The sequence below is a fragment of the Anopheles coustani genome, chromosome 3, assembly GCF_943734705.1.
Source record: "Anopheles coustani chromosome 3, idAnoCousDA_361_x.2, whole genome shotgun sequence".
Taxonomy (NCBI): Eukaryota; Metazoa; Arthropoda; class Insecta; order Diptera; family Culicidae; genus Anopheles; species Anopheles coustani.
Genome location: NC_071288.1, coordinates 13,723,003 through 13,747,280, shown reverse-complemented (window position 1 = coordinate 13,747,280; position 24,278 = coordinate 13,723,003). Strand labels below are relative to the sequence as shown.

At 44.8% G+C, this 24,278-nt stretch overlaps 5 protein-coding genes across 7 annotated transcripts; 2 read left to right on the top strand and 3 right to left on the bottom strand.

Annotated features, from left to right (window-relative positions):
* The first annotated feature begins 323 nt into the window (after nt 1–323).
* On the top strand, nt 324–5,878 carry LOC131272029 (homeotic protein female sterile). Of its 2 annotated transcripts, none has more exons than XM_058273637.1 (4): nt 324–462; nt 1,184–1,348; nt 1,450–1,515; nt 1,600–5,878. In XM_058273637.1, exons 1-4 carry the CDS (start codon nt 435–437, stop codon nt 5,112–5,114), a joined length of 3,774 nt encoding a protein of 1,257 aa, XP_058129620.1. In that variant the 5' UTR covers nt 324–434; the 3' UTR covers nt 5,115–5,878. The 2 variants fall into 2 exon arrangements, with proteins under 2 accessions (XP_058129620.1, XP_058129621.1); XM_058273638.1 differs by lacking the exon at nt 324–462 and adding an exon at nt 614–1,036.
* Nucleotides 5,605–10,922, bottom strand: LOC131272030 (acyl-CoA synthetase short-chain family member 3, mitochondrial). The gene is made up of 8 exons (XM_058273640.1): nt 10,711–10,922; nt 9,262–9,406; nt 9,025–9,169; nt 8,633–8,935; nt 8,176–8,564; nt 6,293–6,589; nt 5,876–6,221; nt 5,605–5,771 (listed from the first exon to the last, which is right to left on the bottom strand). Exons 1-8 carry the CDS (start codon nt 10,920–10,922, stop codon nt 5,605–5,607), a joined length of 2,004 nt encoding a protein of 667 aa, XP_058129623.1.
* A 4,062-nt stretch (nt 10,923–14,984) lies between these two features.
* Nucleotides 14,985–16,202, top strand: LOC131258710 (dromyosuppressin). Of its 2 annotated transcripts, none has more exons than XM_058260081.1 (3): nt 14,985–15,101; nt 15,467–15,678; nt 15,763–16,202. In XM_058260081.1, the coding sequence occupies exons 1-3, from the start codon at nt 15,094–15,096 to the stop codon at nt 15,858–15,860; spliced, it is 318 nt and encodes a 105-aa protein (XP_058116064.1). In that variant the 5' UTR covers nt 14,985–15,093; the 3' UTR covers nt 15,861–16,202. The 2 variants fall into 2 exon arrangements, with proteins under 2 accessions (XP_058116064.1, XP_058116063.1); XM_058260080.1 differs by having other exon boundaries at nt 15,467–15,684.
* A 1,089-nt stretch (nt 16,203–17,291) lies between these two features.
* On the bottom strand, nt 17,292–18,571 carry LOC131258837 (uncharacterized). Its single transcript, XM_058260221.1, has 2 exons — nt 18,471–18,571; nt 17,292–18,389 (listed from the first exon to the last, which is right to left on the bottom strand). The coding sequence occupies exons 1-2, from the start codon at nt 18,485–18,487 to the stop codon at nt 17,393–17,395; spliced, it is 1,014 nt and encodes a 337-aa protein (XP_058116204.1). The 5' UTR covers nt 18,488–18,571; the 3' UTR covers nt 17,292–17,392.
* A 4,301-nt stretch (nt 18,572–22,872) lies between these two features.
* Nucleotides 22,873–23,986, bottom strand: LOC131271468 (uncharacterized). The gene is made up of 2 exons (XM_058272912.1): nt 23,970–23,986; nt 22,873–23,890 (listed from the first exon to the last, which is right to left on the bottom strand). Exons 1-2 carry the CDS (start codon nt 23,984–23,986, stop codon nt 22,873–22,875), a joined length of 1,035 nt encoding a protein of 344 aa, XP_058128895.1.
* Between the last annotated feature and the right edge of the window lie 292 nt (nt 23,987–24,278).

Sequence of the window (24,278 nt, the reverse complement as noted above, 5' to 3'; positions counted from 1 at the left end):
TGCATACAACGTAAAAGCCCGAGGAGCTTTTAAAAAGCGCGAGATCAAAACATATGTCGTTCGTTTATATAGTATACTTGATGAGCCTGATAGCAGGATTCGTAAACACTACATGGTAGCTTATGTACTTTTAAAAGCTATTTTCGTAAAAAACTGCAACACTTTTTTAATAATATGCTTTTGAATTTGAAGAAAATTGAAAAACAATCTACTCTTCTGTCATACCTCAGTCAATGTTGGGCGTTCTACACGTTCTATGATTAGATTAGGTGAATCATTCTTTCGTGCCCAAATGCAGATGGATTCCTGAACTCAAACGTATAGCCGTGCTTGTCAGGAAAAAATCTAGTGTTTACTTGTTATCCATTGAATTACGGTATTATTAAAATATAAACTTTTTATTTACCATTGAAACGACCAGCAGCAGCAGTAAAATGGACAAGGATAACTCATTTCTGGCAGGTAAGAGCCGATAGCCTCCGCGAAACTGCAGTGCGCCCTCCGCAAAAAGGGCGATGGCTCCGAAACGGTGTACCTGCAGCTGCTGCTCCCACGGTGTGCTAATAAGAAGCAGAAAAGGGAAGGAAAGAATAGAAGGAAAAAATCTCAATAGCAAATTATGCGTACACGGTGTAAATACGGTGCAGCGACTTGTGTGATTCTTTTTGTGCGGTAAAACTTATGCAACTTGACTCGAACGGTGCTAGATACGGGATTTAGGAGAATTGTCGTCCTTTAAAATAACCCCCGGCCGTCCCTGCCCCAGGATCGTACGGAAAAACGACTTATAAAAAAACATATGACTAATCTGCGCCTACCACCCAGCGGCGAAGCTCGTATCGAAATGCGCGTATGACGACGGTCTGGTTGGTTGGTGCGAAATTAGGCCGTCCTGTAGACGGGTCTACCCCGCCGGAATAGAGGACAGTTTTAGCGACGGTCGAAAATCATCTCGTTTGTGTGTCGGTGAAAGATGGCTTGTTTTAGGATGCATTGGAGAACGTCCGATCTGTGATAAAAGTTTCCTACCAGTTGGGTATGCGTCCTTCAGCCGCACCGTGCCGGTGGCTACGTGAACACACACACGCAAACACACACGAATGCACGGGAGAGTGTGCGGAATGCGAAAGGGAGTCTCGGCAGGATACTGATTTTATCTTACCCCCTCATTCTTCACGCGCAGACAAGACGGACATGGATCCGAACATGCCGGATCGGCCACAACAACAACATACCGTAGTATTAGACGAAGGAGCACATGCTAGCACCTCCTACTCCAGAGTGTCTCCCCCCAAGGCGGTCATAGATAGCAGTCCACTGCAAAGCGCGATGGACAAAAACAAGGAATGTAAGTAGCCGACCAAAGCGCAAACCAATTGATAAAAGCCTGTGTGCTTTACAGTATTCAGTTTTATCAACAATACGGGTTTTTACTTATTTATACGATAGCACTGAAAGTGAAGCTGCTGGTGCGGCGGTCCTTTGACCAGCTGGTACAGCAAGGAATAATGCCACGTGAGTGTCTCGGAAAATGATTGTGGAGCATAAATGTATTTTTATTGAAATGTATTTGTCCTTCGTTATGATACCACCACACAGCATTGAAAACGTCACCGGCAATATACGAACAGCGCAGGCAGCTGGAGCGGGCCAAAACCGGTGATCTGCTGAAAGCGAAGATTAAAAAGCGTCCCGATCGGGTGGAGCTGGAGCAGCGGCACATCCTGGAACACTGCGACTCCAACATTGATCCGAGTTTGGCGGAAAAGCGGCGCATGCTGGAGAAGGCCCTGCTGGTCGATCATCTCAACTCGAAGATATCGCATCGGCCGGGCCCGCTCGATTTGATCGGTAAAAACATCCTGCACGTGGAGGAACCGATCGAGCGCATCGTGAAGGAGGGTCGCTTGGTGGACTATGCGCTAACGCTCGACGAATCGAACGTTTCCGTGTCCACCCCGACGACGGTCGGTGAGGGGGAAGATTCGCTCAGCTCCGAGGGTGAATCGTTGCACAGTGTGGTACTGGTGAGCCAGCCGCTCGCCCAGCAGGGACACGGTGGCGGTGGGACACTGCTGCACCATCAGATACAGTTGCAACCGCTTCACACACATCCGCAACAGACAGTTCCACAACCACAAGCGGTGCTAACGACGCAGCCGGAATTCTTCGCCCTTAAACCAACCATACCGATCGTTACGAACGATGGTACGGTGCTGGCGGCAATCGCCACACCCGTCGTGGCCACGACGACAACCGTCACCGCCATTGCCACCGTTGGTGGTGGGGCGAGCATAGCCACCATTGCGGATGTCCCCATGGATCAAGGCACCAGTCATACTCCTAGCAGCAGTATCAATAGCATCACCAGCACCACCACCACTTCCAACCTACGACCCATACTGCCAACACCAAGTGCCAACACTAGCGGTGATCTGCTCTCGGCCCGACCAACACTCACCATGACAACGATCCCGTCGGAAATAAAGCTCATCAGCGCCAGCAGCGTCCCATCGGGCGGTGGTGGTGGTGGTGGTGGAGGTGGCGGCAAGGACAAATCGTCGAAGAAGAAGAGTAAATCGAAGAGCATCACAAAGGCGAAACCGATGAAGTTCCACGAGTACAAGGGTCCGCCATCGGCGTACAAAAGCTCGATGTCTTCGTCGTCATCCACGCCGGGCCATGGATCGTCGAGTGATAACAACTACCAGCTAATTATGCAGCAGCAAACCTTACTGTCGTACTTGGAGGATATGTGTAAACAGCCTACGCCAGCCGGCGGAAGCATGCCATCACCGTCGAACCGTGAGCAACAGGGTACAACCGATGGTGAGGATATTGCCGGGAGCGATTTAACACCACTCGACTCGCCGCTCAGCAATGCCGGGGTTGGTGGTGGTGGATGTAGCTCAGTCTCGAGTAGTTCACGTGGCAAAGCTACGGCCAGTGGTGGCGGTGGTGGTACAGCGCCAGCTATAACGACGACCCCTCTGGCCGTAGCGGACCTGGGGCTGGACACATTGAATAAGCTGAAAGTGTCGCAGCTGAAAAAGTACTGCAAGCAGTACAATCTGGCCGTATCCGGTACGAAATCGAACCTCATCGAACGACTAAAGCCGTTCCTGAAGTCAATCGATCCTAACGCCGGATCCCCGGCAAACAGTGGCCCTCTGAGCGTTAGCAGTGCCGCGGCCGTTGATCAGGAGCTGGATGATAGTCTGCTGGCGGAGCAGCAGAAGCGAATAGCCGAGCTGCAGCTTCAGCTCAAGAAAAGCCAAGAAGAGCTGGAACAATTTCGCTCACTGTGCAATAATCAATTTGGGGGGCCGAGTGCGCCCGTCCTACCGGAGGCTGCCCTGGTTGGGTGTCAAATGTCTCCGGCACCTCCACCACCACCACCGCTTCCATCAACGCAGCTATCGGCCGTGTTAGTTGGTTCGCCGTTCTCAATACCCGTCGGAGAACCGACGGAAACTGGCGGTGGGGTGGAACTGGACAGTGGAGAAGCTCCGAATATTGAACCACCCGACACAACCACAATGCCAGTGCTCGAGGACAGCTTCTTCCTCGATGGACTCTCCGCGCCCGATTCCACCACTGTCGACTATGGGCACGATATGGAGGAAATCTTGCCACCGGAACTGACAGGCGGTGCCGCTAGCACATTGCCCGTGCCAGATCGCAGCCCAACGCATATGGCCACACTGGACAAGGTGCTCGGGCAGGTGCAGCCAACGATTTCCAGCATTGCGATGAACGCCGACCCGACCGGGGGCGAAAGGAACACCGTCGGCGGGTCGGCGGTGTCGTCCGGTTCCATCCGGAACGGGGCGGCCGGATTGCCTGCGATCGTCGGAGGAGGTGTTCCCGGTGGCGGTCGGGCGGTGGTCGGTGATATGCACGATCTATCGCTGAGCCTAAAATCGGTCAACTTTGACACGGTAACTGGAACGGGCGACGATTCGATGCAGCAGGATACGATCATGCTGAACGATTTCGGCGATATCGATCTGGTGGACTTTCAAATGCACTCGCTCGACAGTGATGGTCCGTTTCCGATGCTTACGAATCACGATCTGGATCCGAGCAGCAGCACCACCACCGATCACTACGTTCAGGCGCACTCGGCGGCCACGGGCCAGACGACGACGACGACGACTGTCGGTCTGTTCGGGGGCCGGGATGATCTTAATGGAGGCGGCGAACTGTTTGCGAACCATCAACACCAACAACAGCACGGTCAGCCGATGCACAGTGATCCCCGGCTGCATCATCACCAAACGTACGTGAACAACAATAACATCTTAAATGGTGTTGGTAGCGAGAACTCGCTACGATTAGATTTACTTAACCATGGCGTGCGTCAGGCTGGCATAACGGTCAAACAAAATCCACTCGAATCGCATCAGCAGCAACAACAACAACAACAACAACAACAACAAACACACCATCATCATCATCTCCATCATCATCAGCAGCAACAACAGCAGGCCTTGCAGCAAAGTGACACAAATAATAACAGCAACTACGATGCGAACCGCTCCATAGGGACATTTCGGTTTGCGATGCAAGTGCAGCAACCGGTGGCAAGCAGCAGTACGAGCAGCAGTAGTACCAGCACCAGCAGCAGCCCTGCAAACTGCTTCAAGACCGTGGCCATCTCCTCCACAAACGCCAACCTCAGCAAACCGACATTGCATTCGAATCACCATCAACACCATCAACAGCAGCAACATTTTAACCTACAACACCATCAGCCGCAGCACCACCACCAACAACACCATCAGCAGCAGCAGCAGCAGCAGCAAATGTCCCAACTAACAGCTCCATCTTCCATCGTCAGCAGTAGCGGCAGCACCAGCACCAGCAACAATGGCACACTGATTGGCGATCAGATCGACTCGTTCCAGGACAATGCGATGGACTTTGAAAGCTTGCTCACCACCGACGCCGACACGGACAGCGTGCTGACGGCCAACAACTGCCACCGGATGGTGCTGGATTGTGCCCAGGACAAGCCCATGTTTACCTACTTGCCGGACAACAGCTTATTAGATTACTTTAACGAAGATTGTAACGGGCACGATTATGAAATAAAGCATCTGGAGTACTAAAACTGAAGTGAAACAACAAATCGACCAACACCATTAGCGCACGATCCAGAGAAGGGGGGAGGAAAAAGGGTGTCCATGAACTGCTCCGTACCCCCGATACGTGTTCCTAAGAGAACGGAAATCCGCCGGAGGGAAACTACAAAACTCAGGGCTCGGTTTGCGAGATGAAGAAAAAAAAAAGCTTACGCCAACAATGCGCGTTCAACAACCCCAACGCGTCCCTTTTTTGTGGATCCTCTTTTCGGCCAATACGCGATATGATGCGTTATTCAGTTTTCCTTTCTAAGCCTTTAACCATGTTGCTAGTTTTATTACGTGCATAATAACGTTATCACTACAGAAAGGAATACAAAAAAAAGTTCAGCGAAACTGTGGGACACAACAGAAGAGGGGAAAAGAAACACGTGTGGAACGTGTCGAGCTAAACACGAAAGACAATACCAACATAATATGCAGGCGCGCCCCGACGCGGAGCGATGGGCCAGGTCTTCTATCGCACGGTTTGTCGTAGCTCCGGATCCGGTGCGGCCATAGCGTAGCCGAGCTCGCGGAGCGCTCGCAAGACGTCACCGAACACCTGCGGATCCTCCACCGTCGCTGGCAGGGTGATGTGCTTGTTCGCCGCCAGATCTGCCATGGCTTTGCGCAACGTTTTTCCTTCCGAAAGAAGAGGCAACAAAAAAAAAAAGACAAAGATAGCAAAAACAATTAACCATCGACGGATAGGAGATGGGTATTTGTGTTTGAAGGCCACCGCATACCGGATCTAGTTCGAGGCAGGCTTTGTACTTGGGCGGCTAGTTTGAAGGCTGCGATCGGTCCGATCACCTCGCGGATGATGTTGATCAGCTCGACGGACATCTTGGCCGCCGGCTTCGAGACGTTCGGCTTCGTCACGTACAGGCAGAGCGGAATCTGGCCCTTGGTCGGCTCGGGTACACCGAACACGGCCGCATCAGCCACATCCGGGTGCCGCAGGATCGCGTCCTCCAGGCTGGACGTGCTGATGCGGTGTCCGGCCACGTTGATCACATCGTCGTCGCGGGCCGTCACAAATATGTACCCGTTTTCGTCCTTGTACCCGGCATCCATCGTGTCGTAGTAACCCTACGAAGTCCGAAAAAAGGGGAATCGTGAATAGCCATTCGAGAGGGCCAAAACAGCCGGTCCAAACATACCGGAAACCGTTGGAAGTACGTCTTGCGGAACAGCTCATCGCTTCGGTACAGTGTGGCCATATTCCCCGGTGGCAACGGAAGCTTCACCACGATGCGACCCAGCTCGTTCGGTTTCGCCTCGTGGCCGTTCTTGTCCAGCACATAGATGTCGTATCCGCAGAACGGAAGTCCCGTCGTGAACGGGGGCGTCTGTAGGTTCTGTGCGAACCCGACACACGTCGCCGTAATGGCGGAACCGGTTTCCGTTTGCCACCATTGGTTTAGCACAGGTACTTTGAAGGTGTTGCGCATCCATTTCTGCAGAGAAGAAAAATGGATATGAAAAGAAGAATAACAAAAACAAAGCAACGATGAAATCACACTACACGAGGGCAGGTTTGTGCCGCGAGAACTGGAGAAGAAGTTTCATATTTATCATGATGGGGCATGGGTGATGGAGGAACATATGTATATGTTCTTTTGATTCTCCCCTCCCCCTCACTAACCCGAGCAGGAAGCACGGCCAACTAATTTATGGAAAGAGTTTGGTGATACGTAACATAGCTGTATATTAAATTGTAGCGCTTAGTTAGTTAGGTACAGCTTATTAAGCTTATACAAATTATTCAACGATGCTCATCAAAAACCCCTTACGATAACGTACTATCGAGCAACCGCTAACAAAACAAAAACTAACGTTTCTTTTTCTCTAGATCTCAAATTTATAACCCTTTCCGTTTACATTATTTAATAAACACTAGCTTGTGATAATACAGTCTTCTAAAATGGTGTGTTTTCTTTTGGTGTTTGCAATCATAGTCATGTGGGTGGAACTGCTGTTCTTGCGTTTTGGTCGTCATTCGAACGGAGCTTCCGGGGATCGGCATTCTATCGGGACACAAACGCACCGATCAAACCCGTAGGCGTGTGCTGTTTGTTCAGCAACATTCAGCAGCAAACCCCTTGACACTGCGTTTATGTAGCTTCGACATTGTAGCTAAAAATAACGGATGGTTGCGGATTCACGGGGCTTTGTACGCTGCCGCTGTGCGTGGGATGTTGCATCTAAACAGCGAGAACACGGCTAGATCGAGCGATCTACATAATAAAAATATCCACCTGCATGCGATCGCCATATGTTTTAAGATCTGTGATCGTCATTAGTTTCTCGTACTGGGAATAAATAACGTGCATATCCATAAATGGTATATTTTTCGCTAGCTCCCTTATTTTTCCCTTCCACTGCAACCATCAAAGATATGCGGGTTTTTTGTTACGCGTACCACTGTACGACGGACGGAATAAAAAAAATATTGTCGCTCCCGTGTCGTGAACTTTTGGCAAATAAAAAAGAGGTAAATGCATGCTGGTTCCACTAAGCTCAGACCGGAACTGATAGGCGCCAGCGCGTTTGTGGTCGGTTCGAATGACGAACCAACATTGGCTAAGTGCGTTCTAATCAGTAAACAGTATGGTGATAAGCTTGCCCGATATGCTGCATATCTATAAAAAAGGCTTCTGTTTTGTTCGTGGGTCAAAAGGATACTGAATGATTTACACAAAACGGAAAGTAAATTTGATTCCATGAAAATACCATTTCCTTTCAAAAATGTTACAATATATTAATCAAAGACATAACATACTACCAACCATTTGAATTTCTAATTTTCTGCATGCAAGAGCCGAGAGATGCTGAACGTGGGATGGATCAACAATCATGAGGCGATTGTTGAATCCCGAGCAGCATTAATCGATCCGATTATCTTTACACCATTAGTTACTCAAAGTAACATGTTCACGATCAAGAATTGTTACTATAGGCAACGGATCTAAAATGCTCGTTTTATCGATAAATTCAGTATGGGATAACGTATTTTAAATTATGACCAATTGCTTTTACTCACCATTGTTTCCAGATCGCAGTGTTCGCCTGCGATGAAGATCGCCCGCAGCGACTTGAGGCTGTACTTCCGCCCGAAGGTGACATCCGGATCGACCCGCCGGATTACGCGGAAAGCGGTCGGCACGGAGAACACGGCCGAAACCTTGTGCTGGTCGATGATGCGGAAGTATTGGCCTGGATCGGGCGTTCGGTCTGGCTTCCCCTCGTACATGACGCTGGTGGCGCCATACAGCAGTGGTCCGTAGCAGATGTACGAGTGACCGACTACCCAGCCCAGATCGGACGCGTTCCACCAGACGTCGTCCGGCTGGAGGCCGTAGATCGTATTCATGGTGTACATGAGCGTCACCAGGTGGCCACCGATCGGTCGCTGTATGCCCTTGGGTTTATCTGTCGATGAGGAGAGCAGCGGTTAGGTCACTGCAAGCAGAGCAATTCGGCATGGGGTTTGAATGAACCTGTTGTTCCGGATGTGTACAGAATGTACAGCGGATCGTTGGCATCGACTGGCACGCAGTCGACCGGGCTGTCGAGGGCACTCTCCCAAGACACATCGCAGGCATCGTCTAGATCCGACATTAAAATGTTCGAGCGCCGGTAGATGATGTTCTTCAGCGGCTTCCAACGTGAGATTGCGACCGCCTCGTGCAAGATGTCCAGGTAGTAGATGATCTTGTGCGGTTCCACACCGCAGTTGGCCGCAATGATGACCTTCGGTTCGGCGTGCTCTATACGGGTGCATAGTTCACTAGCGGCAAACCCTAAGCGCAGGATAGAAAAGAAAAACAAAACCCAAAAGCGGTCCTCACGGTAAGATTCATGACAAATATATTTAACCAAACGTGCTTACCTCCGAAAACCACAGAATGCACGGCACCCAGTCGGGCCGTTGCTAGCATAGCAATGATGGCCTCAGGAATGAGAGGCATGTAGATCACCACGCGGTCACCCTTCTGCACGCCCAGCTTCCGCAAGCCACCCGCAAGACGGGACACCTAAATTTAAACAATAAATACATTTGGGATACTCTTTTCTACTAACAGAATTCAAAAGGTTCGTTACGAGGTAACGTTTATGTAACGCCTACCTTGTCGTACAACTCGTTGTACGTTACATGCCGTACGGTGTTGGTGGTCGGACTGTCGTGAATAAGCGCCACCTTGCTGCCCTTCTTGTCCAGTACATGCCGGTCCACCGCATTGTAACAGGCGTTTAGTTTTCCTCCGAGATACCTTTGAAAAAAAAAGAACGCATCGAGCAAAGTTAAAATTCGCTTCCTTTTATCCTTATGCTCCGCATATGTATATCCCTCAACTGGCCATTTGCATGATAAGAAGAAACTTAAACATTCCTGCTCCCGGCGATGTGCAACGGCCGACGATCAACAGCTCACCCACCCATTGTGTGGGCCATTGTCTTCATTTTCATATAGAGTGATAAACGGGGTGGCTTTTAGGGGTGGCATATGTGCGAAATTCCAAGGAAGCGGTGCGTACGTAAAATGTCCCATCAGTCGTTAGTCGGGTGTGACACAAAAAATCGTAACACACACACGCACACGTTCTGTAACATATTGTGCCCGTCGCTGTCAACATCAACACGCATTATGCGCCCGAGAGGCTGCGCTTGGCCCCGCGTGCACCGCCACGCGGTTGATGGATATTGATTGCGTCTTTGTGCAAAAAGTTTATTATCGATGCGCCCCCAGAGGAAGCTTTTCCGTCCGGTGTCCTGTGATGGCGATGGTTGGTTTCGGCTACCGCTGTATGATTTATGATTTCTATTAAATAAAACATGTGGAATGGAAAGGGACCGTTGGAATTATGAATGAATTACGGTGTTTTTTTGCTTTTACCATGACCGTGGACAGAGGAAGGCCGATTTGAGTTTAAAATGGCGTTTGGTTCTAAGTACACTAAGACACACTGGCATAGATGTTTATCAAAAAATCACTAAATATTCTTTAGATTTTTTGTACCTTTTTGAAGTTTTGTTTACGTATATAAAATAGTGTGAAAATCAACGCAATTAATCCAGTTGCATTGAAAGCATGCTTAACGTGCACACCACGCCCTAAGACAACAACAGGAGCGTTTTCATTTTATGCCATTTTATGAGAGGCCTTGTCCCACTAGGGAATGTTGTGGGGGATAAAAAAAAAGTTACAAATCGGCCCATGAGCGCTGGGGCGTTGGTTCGAATCTAAACCGAGACCGGATGGCCGTTACGCCAAGAACAACATACGTTACACTCTATATGATTTCATGAAGGATCAAATTTTCACCATTTACGTCGGTTGCGGCGGATGACGGCGGATGGAATTTTCCATCGCGCCACGTCGCCGGGTAGGGATGTTTGATCGTACTTTTCTCGCGCCAGTTCCGCTCGGTGTTTGGTTAGCATGCTAAACTCTACAACCAATGTCACAAACAAACCCCACCATAGTGAGTCATCTCGCTAACACATCTCAACGTTCTGAAAAATTTCTAGCTAGAATCGTGTACTGCAGCCCGATGGGATAGCAAAAGATATTTACCACTTCGTAAACGGGCTTTCGCTGTTGTCAAGCACTTTCTCGAATGGTTTATCCCAATCAATCAACTGTTCGGCCAGATCGCCCCAAAATGATTCCGGCTGTTCAAGCGACTGGCAGTAAGCTTCCATGTAGAGCGGACTGTGCACATCCGAATGGTTGGTACACACGGACACCTTCGCGGCACTATTCGACGGCACCGGTTGTTGGTCCATTTTAAAAGCTATATTCCGATATTTTCTTTGGCCACACAAGAACTCGCTCAGCCTGGTGCGCAGAGACGCGATTAGACGCTTGGATCTATATAGCACCGGAAATTATCCACGAATACGACACACTGCGGAGCACTGCGGCTGTGGAGTCGGTGATGTGTCGCGAAATCGCTTCCTTACGAACTGCAGCTAACTTGCAAAGAACACCAGCTCCTCTTCACGGTTCTGTTCGATCGACGGTACGCGACGGACTGATGTAAATCGCCGACCGGGGTTGAAACTCAACTGGTACGTGGTTGGGGCCTTAGGTCGGACTTTGGAAGCGGTTACATTCATTGACACAAATCTCTGTGCGAAGCTCGACACTCGAATCTATAGTTGACTGAGTTGACTGTCGGTTCAAAAAACGTCGTTCAACATGATGGCATTTTCTGGCTGTATTGATGTGGTGTGGATTTTTCTCAATATCAAATGAAACCTTTTCTTTTTGAACGTAGGGTGTTACAACTATCATTTTTTTTAGGCTTTTGTCACGATTAATTATTAAATGGAGTTTTTGAAATAATAACGCTTTCCGTATAATAGATTCCGTTTCGAAACGAAATTTGATTATCTGTCTTGTAATTTAGCAACGGAATGCTACGGCATAATAATTTATGGCGTGAGACATGCAAATGGTATTTTTCCAGAGAAAATGAATAACTTTGTTATGACTATGACTAACGATGCGACAGATTTCTTTGACTGTCTTGACTGAAAAACAATTTTGACCATTCGCGGACAGCGAAGGTCGACTGTTTCCAACACTGGGTCGAATAGCCGGGACCAAGGAGCGCCTGGCCTGTGAAGTTTCCCTTGGCCTTTGCTGTGAGCTCAGTGCGTTCAGTTCTGTAGTATAGGACATGGATGAAGGGGAGCATTTCGACGGAGGTTTGTTCTCCCTTGGCCCCTGCTGTGGCCGGCCTCCAAGCTGTTTGCGCTTCTTTGGTCCCGGTCAGGGCAAATACCGCACATTGATTAAGGCGAACATCCGACGGTGTTTGGTTCTCCCTTGGCCTCTGCTGTGGCATGCCTCCTAAGTGTTCCTTAGTCCTGTCCACGAGACACGTTTTGTTCTACCGAGAACGCATTTTGCAAAACGACGGTTTGTTCTGAATGCCATTGGGAAGAAGGTTTACGTAATCGCAGATCGCAGTTTTATTTGGAACATGAACGAATAAACGAACAAAAATATCAAAGTTAACGGGTAATTAACGTGCATAATGTTTATTTGTACTCTTAATGAAAACTGTCAATTTTCTATCATTGTTAAATAAAGACTACCATTGCGTTATCCTGCGCGTAAAAAGATATCGTTTCCATCGGAACGCCGTTGCCGGTAGCGGCTGCCGGTGCTGCGTATTTGCCGTGGCGGGATAATGTATGCCTTAACCTTTGCCTTGGAGGGAAAATAAAATCGACACCGCTGGTTCGGTTTCCTTCCTCCTCCTCCCGAAAGGGAACTGGGCAGCGTTGAAGTTGAAGAAACTAAGCACAAGCCGCATGCGATTGACTAGCGGTCCGGGTTGGCAGGTCATTGGGTACAAACATCGGCAGCGAGAGGAAGCGACACCACAGCTAACAGAACGGTAGAAGGTATTTAATCGGTCATCGGGAACACATTAGGTATGAGAACTTGCGCCCGTTGCTTCGAATTGAAGACTTGGTTGTTTTTATTGCGAAACAGACCACTAGTGTGGAATGTTTGCTATTGTATGTCGTAGCTTTCAGGGGGTCTGGTCGCATGCTCAGACGATAAATGTATGCGTGTTGTAAGTTTAATGGTAAAAATTGTCAATCGGAAAAGCAGCGAACCGAGAGGTTCCAGTATAGAAAATTTGTATGCACGAACACCACGTGACCATCGAATAATGAGTTCGTCGCCGGTAGCATTGAACTTTTACCAGAAATGGATCCGTGAAAATGTTTTCGTTGGGGACAACGATCTTAAACCAAGTAGTTGGGGCATGTTTGCTACAATTCGTCAGTTAGTGCAGTAAGTTGCTATTACTTTTTATTATTAGTTCTTTAGTTCCCTGTGTATTGAAACCGGATCTCCAGATAATTGACACGCTGGTAAAATTGTTAGTGTTAAGATGATGTTGTTCTTGTACAGCATACTTCCGTAAAAATAACTAAATGAATGTTGTCATTGAAGTCTGTTTTTGGAGTTTTTTTAAGAAGGAGAACTCTCATTTGTAATCAATAAATATGGTTTTGTGTTTTCAAAACCACATGCCACAATGCGGAAAAAGCGGTAATCTGTTGATTAATACTATAAATATTACAGGTACATTTACTTACAATAGACTAGTTAACTAAGATCGGTTCAAATTTTAATTTTCTATAGTGATAGATAGCGAGTGATAAAAAATAGCATCTGTAAAAGCACTTTTACAGATTGCTTGCTGACGATCGTTGTGAGTGTATTTAAACTATAATCTTACTGTTTCATTTGAAAGGTAAGATGTCCAGCATTGATAAAAAAATCTAAAATATGCACATTGCACGTGTCTATAACAGATTATAAAAAAAAAAGTTAAATTACTAAGAAAAGTTCCACTCCCAGCATTTTCCCCAATTATTCTGATCCTGTTAATATGGAAAATGTTGAGTCAAGGCCAGGTAGACCACAGAATCCCCCTCCTTGAAGGAGGCTGAGAAGTGGACGAAGTGCCGCCAAATAATTTAGGCATTCTTTTTGTTAGAGTTACTATTAAAAACTGGTTGGTTACTTATGAGTCACATCGCGAAGTATGACGCTCAGAAAAAAAGAATTCATGTAAACCTCGAACATAATCGCAAAGAATAAGCACCTCAGGGAATGTTTTTCAACCCCGAGTATGTGAGTGCTATTTTTAATGTAGATCATGTAGATATGGCAGAAACGTTAAGAAATATATTGATCGAAGCTACCAGAAAATAATCAATATTGTGAAATATTACTCGTATTGCAAAGATACATATCGTTGTTTTTTTATCACTAAATAGTTTATTTAAAATACCACCCACAGTATATAAAGTTTTGGCAAATGCTGGCGATGTTATATTGTAGACCCGTATTCCTCTTGTGTGTTTAAGAAAAGAAGCACTACAAACACATCAAAAATGTTTTGAGCAAGATAGGATAGCACATGCATGATAATCGTCAAGAGAGAATAACTTAGAAGATCCGTTTATGCCGGCAATGCACAGTAGTGAAACAAAACTAAGTTCCATTTTTTTAGGCTCTAGAAAGTATATAAATAACAAAAATGATATTTATTTTTTTATTTATTTATATTAATATGTAATATATTATTTAGATAAGGAAAGTTGTTTTGTACACTTACAATGTTGTCTTGGAGGAAGACCGTTGTCCGTCGGTTCAAGCCAAAGCTTTTTATATCTGTTTGGTTCGTAAAAGCAAATACTCAAATACCAAAAACATTTAGAAAGATGACCATGTTTACAGTTTTATAATACTATTGTTTCTTACGACAATCTTCAAGATTGATTTGTTTCAGTGTCCGTATTCTCCCCTTTTTTGTTACATTTATGGAATTAAACCACAGCTCCTTGTTACAGCAGCTATTTGCTAAGAGACAAAAGGCACTAGCATTCATCTCGAGTTGATGAATTTTTAAAAATATTAATCGCAATCGTTCCGCATTCCACTTGACGGCGTAATCAACCATTACAAAATGTCCGTTAAGTTTTTCATTTTGCCTGCTTTTCTCCACTCTTACTGGAACCACGTGGCTGACCAGCCAGTCTTCGTTTTTTTCTCGTCAGTCTTCCTCCGGGAATTGGTGTACGGGTTTCGATTAGAGGTTCGCGCTGTAACGTTGTACACGCCGTACAGCCGCAGACAGCCAGGAATGGAGGCGACTGGAGATGGAAGCAAACGATGACGACCATGCGAACAGACTCGTCCGCCTACAGCTGAAATGGCACTGGACGGGGAGCATGGTTTTTCTGCGCCGTCGCGTAACCCCACGGCGTAGGCTCATATATAATCCTGGATCACAGAGGGCAACGAGAAGAGTCCGTCTGAACTTTGTCACCAAGTGGTATCTCGTGCCCTCGACGCGCGGTTGCAGCAAGTGCTTCAGTTTTGTCTGTAGGAAGGATTTTTAGCAACATCTAACTCAATATGGGCAGGTAGTACCAAGTGATTGATCTGAATTGCAATGTATGCGAGTGAAGTTAACAAATCAAATTTCAAATCAATACGCTTTGGTTTTCTTCGATCTGGTAAAAGATATTTTAAATATCTAATTTAAATTAGTAAAAAGATTAAATTAGGAAAAAAACAAAGCATTAAAGCAGAAATATTTACAGGCAGTAGGTTTAGTACTCGGTATTGTGTAATTGTTGGTGTGTAATCGAGAGAGCATGCATTTGATTCGCTGCTGTCAGTAGCATAATTCGAAAATGAATAGAACACGAATAGTGCATTACGCCACTGCACGATTCCCAAACTTTATTTAATCAGCTTATCTGACCGAATGTTTACCCAAATGCAGCCAACAGGTTCCGTCGCTCAAAGCGGTCACATGTATCGTGCTGTTCCTGTCGATAGTGTGCAGTCTGGTGGCGGGTTCGGCCATGCCACCGCTTTGCGAGAACAGACTGATCGAAGAACTTCCTCCCAAGTTCCGCAAAGTGTGTGCCGCACTGGAAAACTCCAACCAGTTCGCCGAAGCACTCAATGCGTATATACGAAAGGAGGCTGCTGGTAATGGTAGAGCGGACATTCACAAATCATCCAGCTAATGTGTTTGTGTACCGATATGGGTTAACCGTTTTCCCGGTTTTACAGCTTTTCTCTATCTGGACGACGACATGCTGGTGCCCGGGCAGAACGGAAAGCGGACGGATGTGGACCACGTGTTCCTGAGGTTCGGCAGAAAGCGCTAAGCTGCAGTTGCCGGTGCGTGCACGGGATCCAGGACGAACCGATCAATTTCTCAGTCTGTAACACGCTTTGGACTTTGGATGCCCCGGGAAACGACGACGACGACCAATCGACATCGTGTAAATTGTACGAGCTGAATCATTGAATAAGTGTATTGAGGAATCATGGAAATTTAGCTGTAGCTGTATTTGAGCAGAGCAAAACTAATATGTTTGTGTTTTCTTCCATTCTGTTGTGTCATACGAACTGAACCTTCCATTCCCAGACAGAGTTGCGGTAATAAAAATGTAAAATAAAACAGTATTGTAGAACAACCAGAATTGTCTAAAATGTACCAAAATATAGTTGCATACATATATCAAATATTTAGCCATTATAACGTGAGTACAACATTAGATGGTTAGAGAAATTTGCGCAATGATTCCTGATATATCTAAACCAACTGTACCCAAAGTTTTAATGCTAAACTTACAGTGGGTCCTAGTAAAAAATATCATGTTTCAAACAATATGTGCACATGAAAAAAACATTGTATACTACGCCATTGTATTTTGTATATGGTACATCTTGGAAGTTCGTAAGTTGCCAGTTATTGACTAGTAATGAATCATCCGCATAGATGTTTTGGTTTCTGATAAACTTCAGTGCGTCAGAGAGCGTAACAGAGTATGGTACAGTTCCATTATCAATGTTACATACTTTTGTCCGGGTGTAAGCTAATTCATAAGAATAAGGTTTGTTTAGCGGCAATGATTCAATGACGTGTCAGCAACTGAAAAAATGGTTCTAGATTCTTGATTTTCGTTTAATGTTTAGATCTAGATATGCATTTATCTTGTTCTGGAGCTAAAACCAACAACACTGCATCTTCGATTTGTAAGCACCTGTTAGCCTAAGGGTATAAAAATCGTTGAATTTTGAGTACTTTTATTAGATGGATAACTATTTAATCACTTGATACTTTTCTAACCAATGGAATGGCCTACGGTTTTTTAATCGGATTGCAATAGAATGCATGCATAATAGCCAGTTACATGTCATGACATCATTGAACTCTATTTTCATTCTCTGTTGTGTAACGATGATGCTCCCTTCTAAAAAACGGCAAACTAGGACTAAAGCAAAATGATATTTTTACAAGTAACAAAAAAAATGCACGATGGTAAACCCATACTCACACTTAGAAACTGATTAATCTCGGGGGAATGTGTCGTATGTGTAATTTCGTATTGCGGTTTACTCCCATGGTTGATAACATTGCTAAACAAAATCTTCTATAGAAAAACCACAGAGAGCAGCTGACAGTGCAAAGGTCATAGTATTCTGATTGCAAAGAAAAAAAAACTTTAGATGAAAACTAAATGTATTTTTATGCCTAGTTTATTTTTAGTTTCACTTTTCAACAACAAAACTTAATCTACTGAAATAAACCTCAAAATTTACATATGAAAAACTACAAATAAATTCGTAAGGAACGACAATTTAGAGAATCAACACCCCAAACACCAACGGATTTGTGGTGCGACGTATCATCTTAATAACGCATCTGGAACCATATCCAACGCACACTACCCGCAAAAATTGCTACCAAAATCACTAGAATCACCAGAAGCATAAGTGCCTTCCAAACCGACCGGCCAATCAGTCCAGAACCCGGAAAGCAGATTTTCGAAACTTCATACTCACTCGGGTCACAGTAGGGATCTGCATTCCCGAAGTAATGAGACACGTTATGTCGGTTCAGCTCAGCGATAATGCGCTTGGCCTCGCTTTCGTAAAACTTATTTTGCGCGATCGGGAGAAATTGGAGCCCGGGCAAGGCTGCAAACACTGCCACTACGTCGATTGTCTTTAGATTGTTACTCTCCACATCAAGGACGGTAAGAGACGGTAAGGATACATTGACGAGATCGAGGACGTTGAGACGGTTCCTGCACAGCCACAGGTTAGAGAGGGATTTAGGAAACACTTTGAAGTCTAGCTTTTGGAAACGATTATAGCCCAAGTAAAGCATGGATAGATTGCGCATGCTCGTGAAGATTGTTCCATTGATCTCGCTAATATAGTTGTTCTCGAGGTTAAGGGTCTGCAGATTTACAAGGGCGGAAAGACTGGAGATATCATAGATAGAATTGCCCTGCAGGTCCAGATAGGTCACAGCGTATGACAAGCTGGAATTGGTATGTACTTTCGATATCGAGCTTTTTATGAATTCGCCTGTCTGGAGATCGGTCGGCATGTGCAGCTCCTTAATACGGTTATGTCCTACATGCACGGAGGCCGGATTGTGCAGGATAGTCACATGAAGGAAGGAATCGTAAACGGTGATGCCCAAATGACGTTCGTAGTAATATTGCTCCATATTGAGTCGGACCTCTTTAACATTTGACGACATTTTCACCGAGAGCTGAGTTCCATTCTGGACGTACTGCACGTTCCAGAGACTGCATACTGTTGGATCGGTTCCTGGCTCACACTGATACTCATAGCCTTGACCCAATGAGAGAAGCGAAGCTACGGCTAGAAACAACCTGGAAGAATTCAAAATTCGGATTTTTTAAAGCTCTTGCACACATTTTCTCCGTCGTCCTGACGTAGTCTGTTGTACTGACCTTGGAAAATTCCTCATGGTTTCCGGATACGAATATCAAAAGTGGGAAAGATTGTTTCCTTGAATCTAACCTAGACTCGCACCGCAACTGCGCAACTCGTTTGAGAGCGAAACACTGACTGATAAGAGTTGCTTCTGGTTGTCCAGCCTCCGCGTCTCATCGAACACTGGTAACTGGTATGAGCATTATCGGACAGATCCACAAGTACACACATGACGTTCAGTTCTGTGCTGTTGTTGTACAGTGATGAACGGATGAATATTTTGTGAATAGGACTTTTTAACACGCCCTATTGGGAGATAGGTTATCGATATATGGCGACTTTAAAAATACGTTTTGAACATAGACGTTGTGTCAGATGGAGGCCCTGTAATATTAAAGCTGCTGCAATACATAATTTATCAAACCCGTTTAACGCTGCTTTGATCAAATGAGATAAATCCAAACATTTGTATGTTGAAAGTTGTTATAGCTTGTTGTATGTTGAGTTGTATGTTGAGTTATAGCTTAAACATAGTTTTCGGAAAACATGATGTTTTTTTTATTAAATTATATGGAATTTGACTTTCTTGGTCATGCGTCTGTTTCTGGAAAATATTGCTATGTGTGTTTATGTGCTATAGTGAAAATGCTACAACCAAGAGCTACGATTGGCTCATCGACGTACGTTTGTTCGGAATACCATTGGTCAAAATCGTTCGGGATCATTTTCTTTTTTTTCAATATTGCATATTATGACATCGTGGAAGTTGCCAGTTATGGACTAGTAATGAAGCATCCGCATAGGCGTTCTGGTTTCTGATAAACTTCAGTATTCTTCAACAATCGTGATAGGAATCGTCCTCATCAAACACATATTATTTTAGCAGTACAGAGTATGGTACACTTCCGTTATCAATGTTACATACTTTTGTCCGGGTGTAAGCTAATTCATAAGAAAAAGGTCAGTTTAGATAGATTCTTAATTTTATAATGTGGTTCGCATCATAGCAAATCTTTAGATTTTCCAAATAACAAAAACTCCCTATTTCAAACAAAACCGATCATGAAGGCGGTTCGATTTTAAAATTTCCCTGATTTGTAATCATCTGTTAGCGTAAGGATTCAATCGTTGAATCATGAGTACGTTCATTTCGTGGAAAATCATTTAATCACTTGATATTTTTCAAACCGATGGAATGGCCTACAGTTTCTTAGTGCTATTAGACAGAGTGCAATAGAGTGCATGTATAACAGCCTTGTTACAAGTAATAACATTTTTGTAAAATCACACGCTGGTAAACTCATACTCACACTTAGACACTGATCAATCTTGGGAGAATGTGCCGTATATGTAATCTCGTATTGTGGTTAACTCCCATAACTGATAACATTGCTAAACAAAATCTTCTATAGAAAAAAACAGAAAGCAGCTTACAGTGCAAAGGACATAGTATTCTGATTGCAAAGAAAGAAAACTTTAGACGAAAATTACAAGTATTTTGAAGGCTAGTTTATTTTTAGTTTCACTGTTCAACAACAAAACTCAATCTACTGAAATACACCTCAAAATTTACATATGAAAAACTACAAATGAATTTGTAAGGACCGAACATTTAGAGAATCTACACCCCGAAACACCAACTAATTTGGGGTGTTACATATCAATCTTAATAACGCATCTGGAACCATATCCAACGCACACTATCCACAAAAATTGTTACCAAAATCACTAGAATCACCAGAAGCACAAGTGCCTTCCAAACTGACTGGCCGGTGAACGCAGATACCGGAAAGCAGATTTTCGAAATTTCATACTCATTCCAGTCACAGATTCCTTTCGCAACCCCGAAGTAATGAGACACGTTATGTCGGTTCAGCTCAGCGATAATGTGCTTGGCCTCGCCTTCGTAAAACATATTTTGCGCGATCGGGAGAAATTGGAGCCCGGGAAAGGCTGCAAACACTGCCACTACGTCGATTGTCTTTAGATTGTTACTCTCCACATCAAGGACGGTAAGAGACGGTAAGGATACATTGACGAGATCGAGGACGTCGAGACGGTTGCTAAACAGCCACAGGTTAGAGAGGGATTTGGGAAACACTTTGAAGTCGAGCCTTTGGAAATTATTATAGCCCAAGTAAAGCATGGATAGATTGCGCATGCTCGTGAAGATTGTTCCATTGATCTCTCTAATATAGTTGTTCTCGAGGTTAAGGGTCTGCAGATTTACGAGGGCGGAAAGGCTAGAGATATCAAAGATGGAATTGCCCTGAAGATCCAGATAGGTCACTGCGTATGACAAGCTGGAATTGGTATGTACTTTCGATATTGAATTTTGTTTGAATGTGCCAATCTGCAGATCGGTCGGCATGTGGAGCTCGTTAATACGGTTGTATCGTATATGCACGGAGGTCGGATTATGCAGGACAGTAAAATGAAGGAAGGAATCGTAGACGGTGATGCCCAAATTACGTTCGTAGTAATATAGCTCCATATTGAGTCGGACCTTTTTAACATTTGACGGCATTTTCACCGAGAGCTGAGTTCCATTCTGGACGTACTGCACGTTCCAGAGACTGCATACTGTTGGATCGGTTCCTGGCTCACACTGATACTCATAGCCTTGACCCAATGAGAGAAGCGAAGCTACGGCTAGAAACAACCTGGAAGAATTGTAAATTCGGATTTTTTAAAGTTCTTACACACATTTTCTCCCTCGTCCTGACGTAGTTTGTAGTACTGACCTTGGAAAATTCCTCATGGTTTTCGGATACGGACATCAAAAATAAATGGGAATGATTGTTTCTTTGAATCTAACCTAGACTCGCAGCGCAACTGCGCAACTCGTTTGAGAGCGAAACACTGACTGATAAGAGTTGCTTCTGGTTGCCCAGCCTCTGCGTCTCATCGAACACTGGTAACTGGTATGAGCATTATCGGACAGATCCACAAGTACACACATGACGTTCAGTTCTGTGCTGTTGTTGTACAGTGATGAACGGATAAATTTTTTGTGAAGAGGACTTTTTAACACGCCCTATCGAGGGATAGGGAGGAGGTGTACATGATGCACGGGAGCGCGACGAAACACCTCTCCATAGGGGCGGGATCGAATCTCGTGTCTCTGGCACCCTCAGGTATAATAAACGGTTGACCACCGATCTATAATATACCTCAAACTAATTCTATTCGGAGAGAGACCTTCCCACTAGGGGATGTGGTTCCACAAAAAAAAGGCGGCTAGCTTATCAAAATGTGGGGACTTTAGAAAAACCATCTTGAATCTGGTGTCAAATGGAGCTCCTGCAATATAAAAGCTCCTGAAACACGTAATTTATCAAACCCATTTAACGCTTCTTTGATATACTAAGATCCATGCGACATTTGTATGTTGAAACGCTTCATAGCTTAAGCATAGCTTCTGGAAAACATGATCATAGTAAAAGACGTATTTAAATTTATGTTTATGTGCTATAGTGAAGATATTACACAAAAAGAGCTACGTTTGTCTCAACGACGTGTGATTGTTCGAAATCGCATTGGTCAAAACAGTGTTTGTAGGAAATGATACAGATTGGTCATTTCCCGTTTTTGATCAACATGTCAATTTAAACTTTGTTTTCAAATAACACGATTCCTTAAAAATTTGTCAATATTACAATGAATGAACGTATGTGTATTAGTATGATTAATTCAAATAATATTAATGCACCGTATCAATTATCAAATACATTCCTTTATTATGGGTGAAAAAGTTTTTACTATGCGGCTGATAATTTTTCTTTCTTAATATTAAAAGAAGTTATAATGGCCCCTTATTTCGACAAACTGGTGCACAACTACCACCTCAGTGGCCTGCCTCTTCCTCGTGTGACCGTAGTCAAGCATCTCGGTGTGTGGCTCGTTGACCGACTGACTTTCAGGTTGCACCTGAACTCAGTCGTCGAATTGCCAACTGATTGCCAACATCCTTCACGGCCATATTGACTCTCCCGTCCTTCTCGCAACCAATCCTTTTTATGTCCCGTCCCACAGACTGCGTGTCCGACCTCCTCTACACCTTCCCACACGCCGGTCTCTGTTTGCCCAGAATGACCCTTGGCTGCGCGCACTGTCGGACTTCAACGCCGTTGGTTACCTGTTTGACCACAACATGTCTTTTGCTAGTTTCCGTACTCGTCTCTTGTCCCCTGTTTCCTAATGCTTATCTTCGGCCCCTATCCCCTATTACTCCCTTCCTTGTCCATCCGTTTAAGCTTTTAGTATTCGGACTTTGTAAAGCCTACATGGCAAACAATTTCACATAATAATAATAATAATTATTATTATTATTATTATTTTTCGGGTGTGCATTTTGAAATGTTTTGGCATGGCTTATGGTAATAAACATGTGGCAGCAGTTAAACTAATTAATCTTTTTTAGTTCCGCATCTGGTGCCAAATCCATCGCAAACTAGCAGTAAATACCATTAGCAGTATTGCCGCCAACACCAGAAGTACCAATGCCTTACCGATCGACTGTTCTACAAAGTTTGTTCCTTCGACTATCGCTTCTGGCTTAATAAAACAGACGTTTGAAACCTTAAACATGTACTCTTCACAGTTCGGTTCCATTAACCAGAGTGAGGAGGACACGTTACGCCTTTTAAGATCAGTTGTAATGCTTCTTGCTTCGCTCTGATTAAACGGATTGAGTGCGATCAGAAGAAAACGAAGTTCGGGAACGGCCGTACCCAACCCTGCCAAGTCAATCGTTCCCAGTAAGTTACCCTCCAGATCCAGCACAGTGAGGATAGGTAAGGATACATTGACAAAATTGATAGTGGAGAGCTGATTCTGTCCTAACCAGAGGTTGACGAGCGCCTTGGGGAACACTTTAAAATCTAGTTGCTTTATAGAGTTGTCTCCGAGATATAGCGTTGATAAATTATGCATACCGGCGAAGATTTTCCCATCTACCTTCCGAATCATGTTGCCCTCGAGGTTGAGCGTCTGTAGTTTTACCAGAGCGGAAAAGTTGGAGATATCTGTGATGGAATTGTCCTGGAGACTCAGATAGGTTACTGAGTATGACAAGCTCGAATCAATGTGCACATCTGAAATTGAGCATCGCTTGAATTCGCCCATCTGGAGATCGGTCGGCATGTACAGATCCGAAATATGGTTGGATTCTATCTGCACGGAGGTCGGATTGTGTAGGATGGTCAAATGAAGGACGGAATCGTAAACGTTGATGCCCAAATGACGTTCGTAGTAATCTTGCTCCATGTTGAGTCGAACCTTTTTAACACTTGACGGCATTTTCACAGAGGACTGAGTGTTTTTCTTGCTATTTTGAAAGTTCCAGAGACTGCATACTGTTGGATCGGTTCCTGGCTCACACTGATACTCATACCCGCGAGAAACTGAGACTAGCAATACGACAAACAGAAACAATCTGGAATATTGACAGAATATTGAGTTCTTTAAAAGGATCATAGTACCTACATACGCTTTGCATTACTCATGCTACTGACCCTGGCAAATTCCTCATGATCTTAGAGGACAAGTTCGGAACGCTTTTGTTTGTGAAATAATCTGCTGAGTTTGAGCGGCAACTGTGTCGTTTGAGAGCGAAACACTGACTGATAAGAAGTTTGATGGTTGGAGTTTTGTTTGCCCCAGGGCCTCATCGCTCTTCGAACTTCATCTCATATAAGCTTCCCTTCTCCAAATTTAGTGTGTCGTTCTATCTTGTGATTAGATGAGAACAGACGGAGTCAAATGAGAACAGTTTCCCTACCTGTTCGTGGGATTTCATTGTAAAATCAAATTAAACAAAAGTT

Coding starts and splice junctions, on each gene's coding strand:
- LOC131272029 (XM_058273637.1), top strand. CDS start 435: ATGGACAAGGATAACTCATTTCTGGCAG. Junction 1,349..1,449: donor GATGGACAAAAACAAGGAAT/GTAAGTAGCCGA, acceptor TTTATACGATAG/CACTGAAAGTGAAGCTGCTG. Junction 1,516..1,599: donor ACAGCAAGGAATAATGCCAC/GTGAGTGTCTCG, acceptor ACCACCACACAG/CATTGAAAACGTCACCGGCA.
- LOC131272030 (XM_058273640.1), bottom strand. CDS start 10,922: ATGGACCAACAACCGGTGCCGTCGAATAGTGCCGCGAAGGTGTCCGTG. Junction 6,222..6,292: donor CGTACTTCCAACGGTTTCCG/GTATGTTTGGAC, acceptor CGGACTTCGTAG/GGTTACTACGACACGATGGA. Junction 5,772..5,875: donor CCTGCCTCGAACTAGATCCG/GTATGCGGTGGC, acceptor TTCTTTCGGAAG/GAAAAACGTTGCGCAAAGCC.
- LOC131258710 (XM_058260080.1), top strand. Junction 15,685..15,762: donor AAAGGAGGCTGCTGGTAATG/GTAGAGCGGACA, acceptor CCGGTTTTACAG/CTTTTCTCTATCTGGACGAC.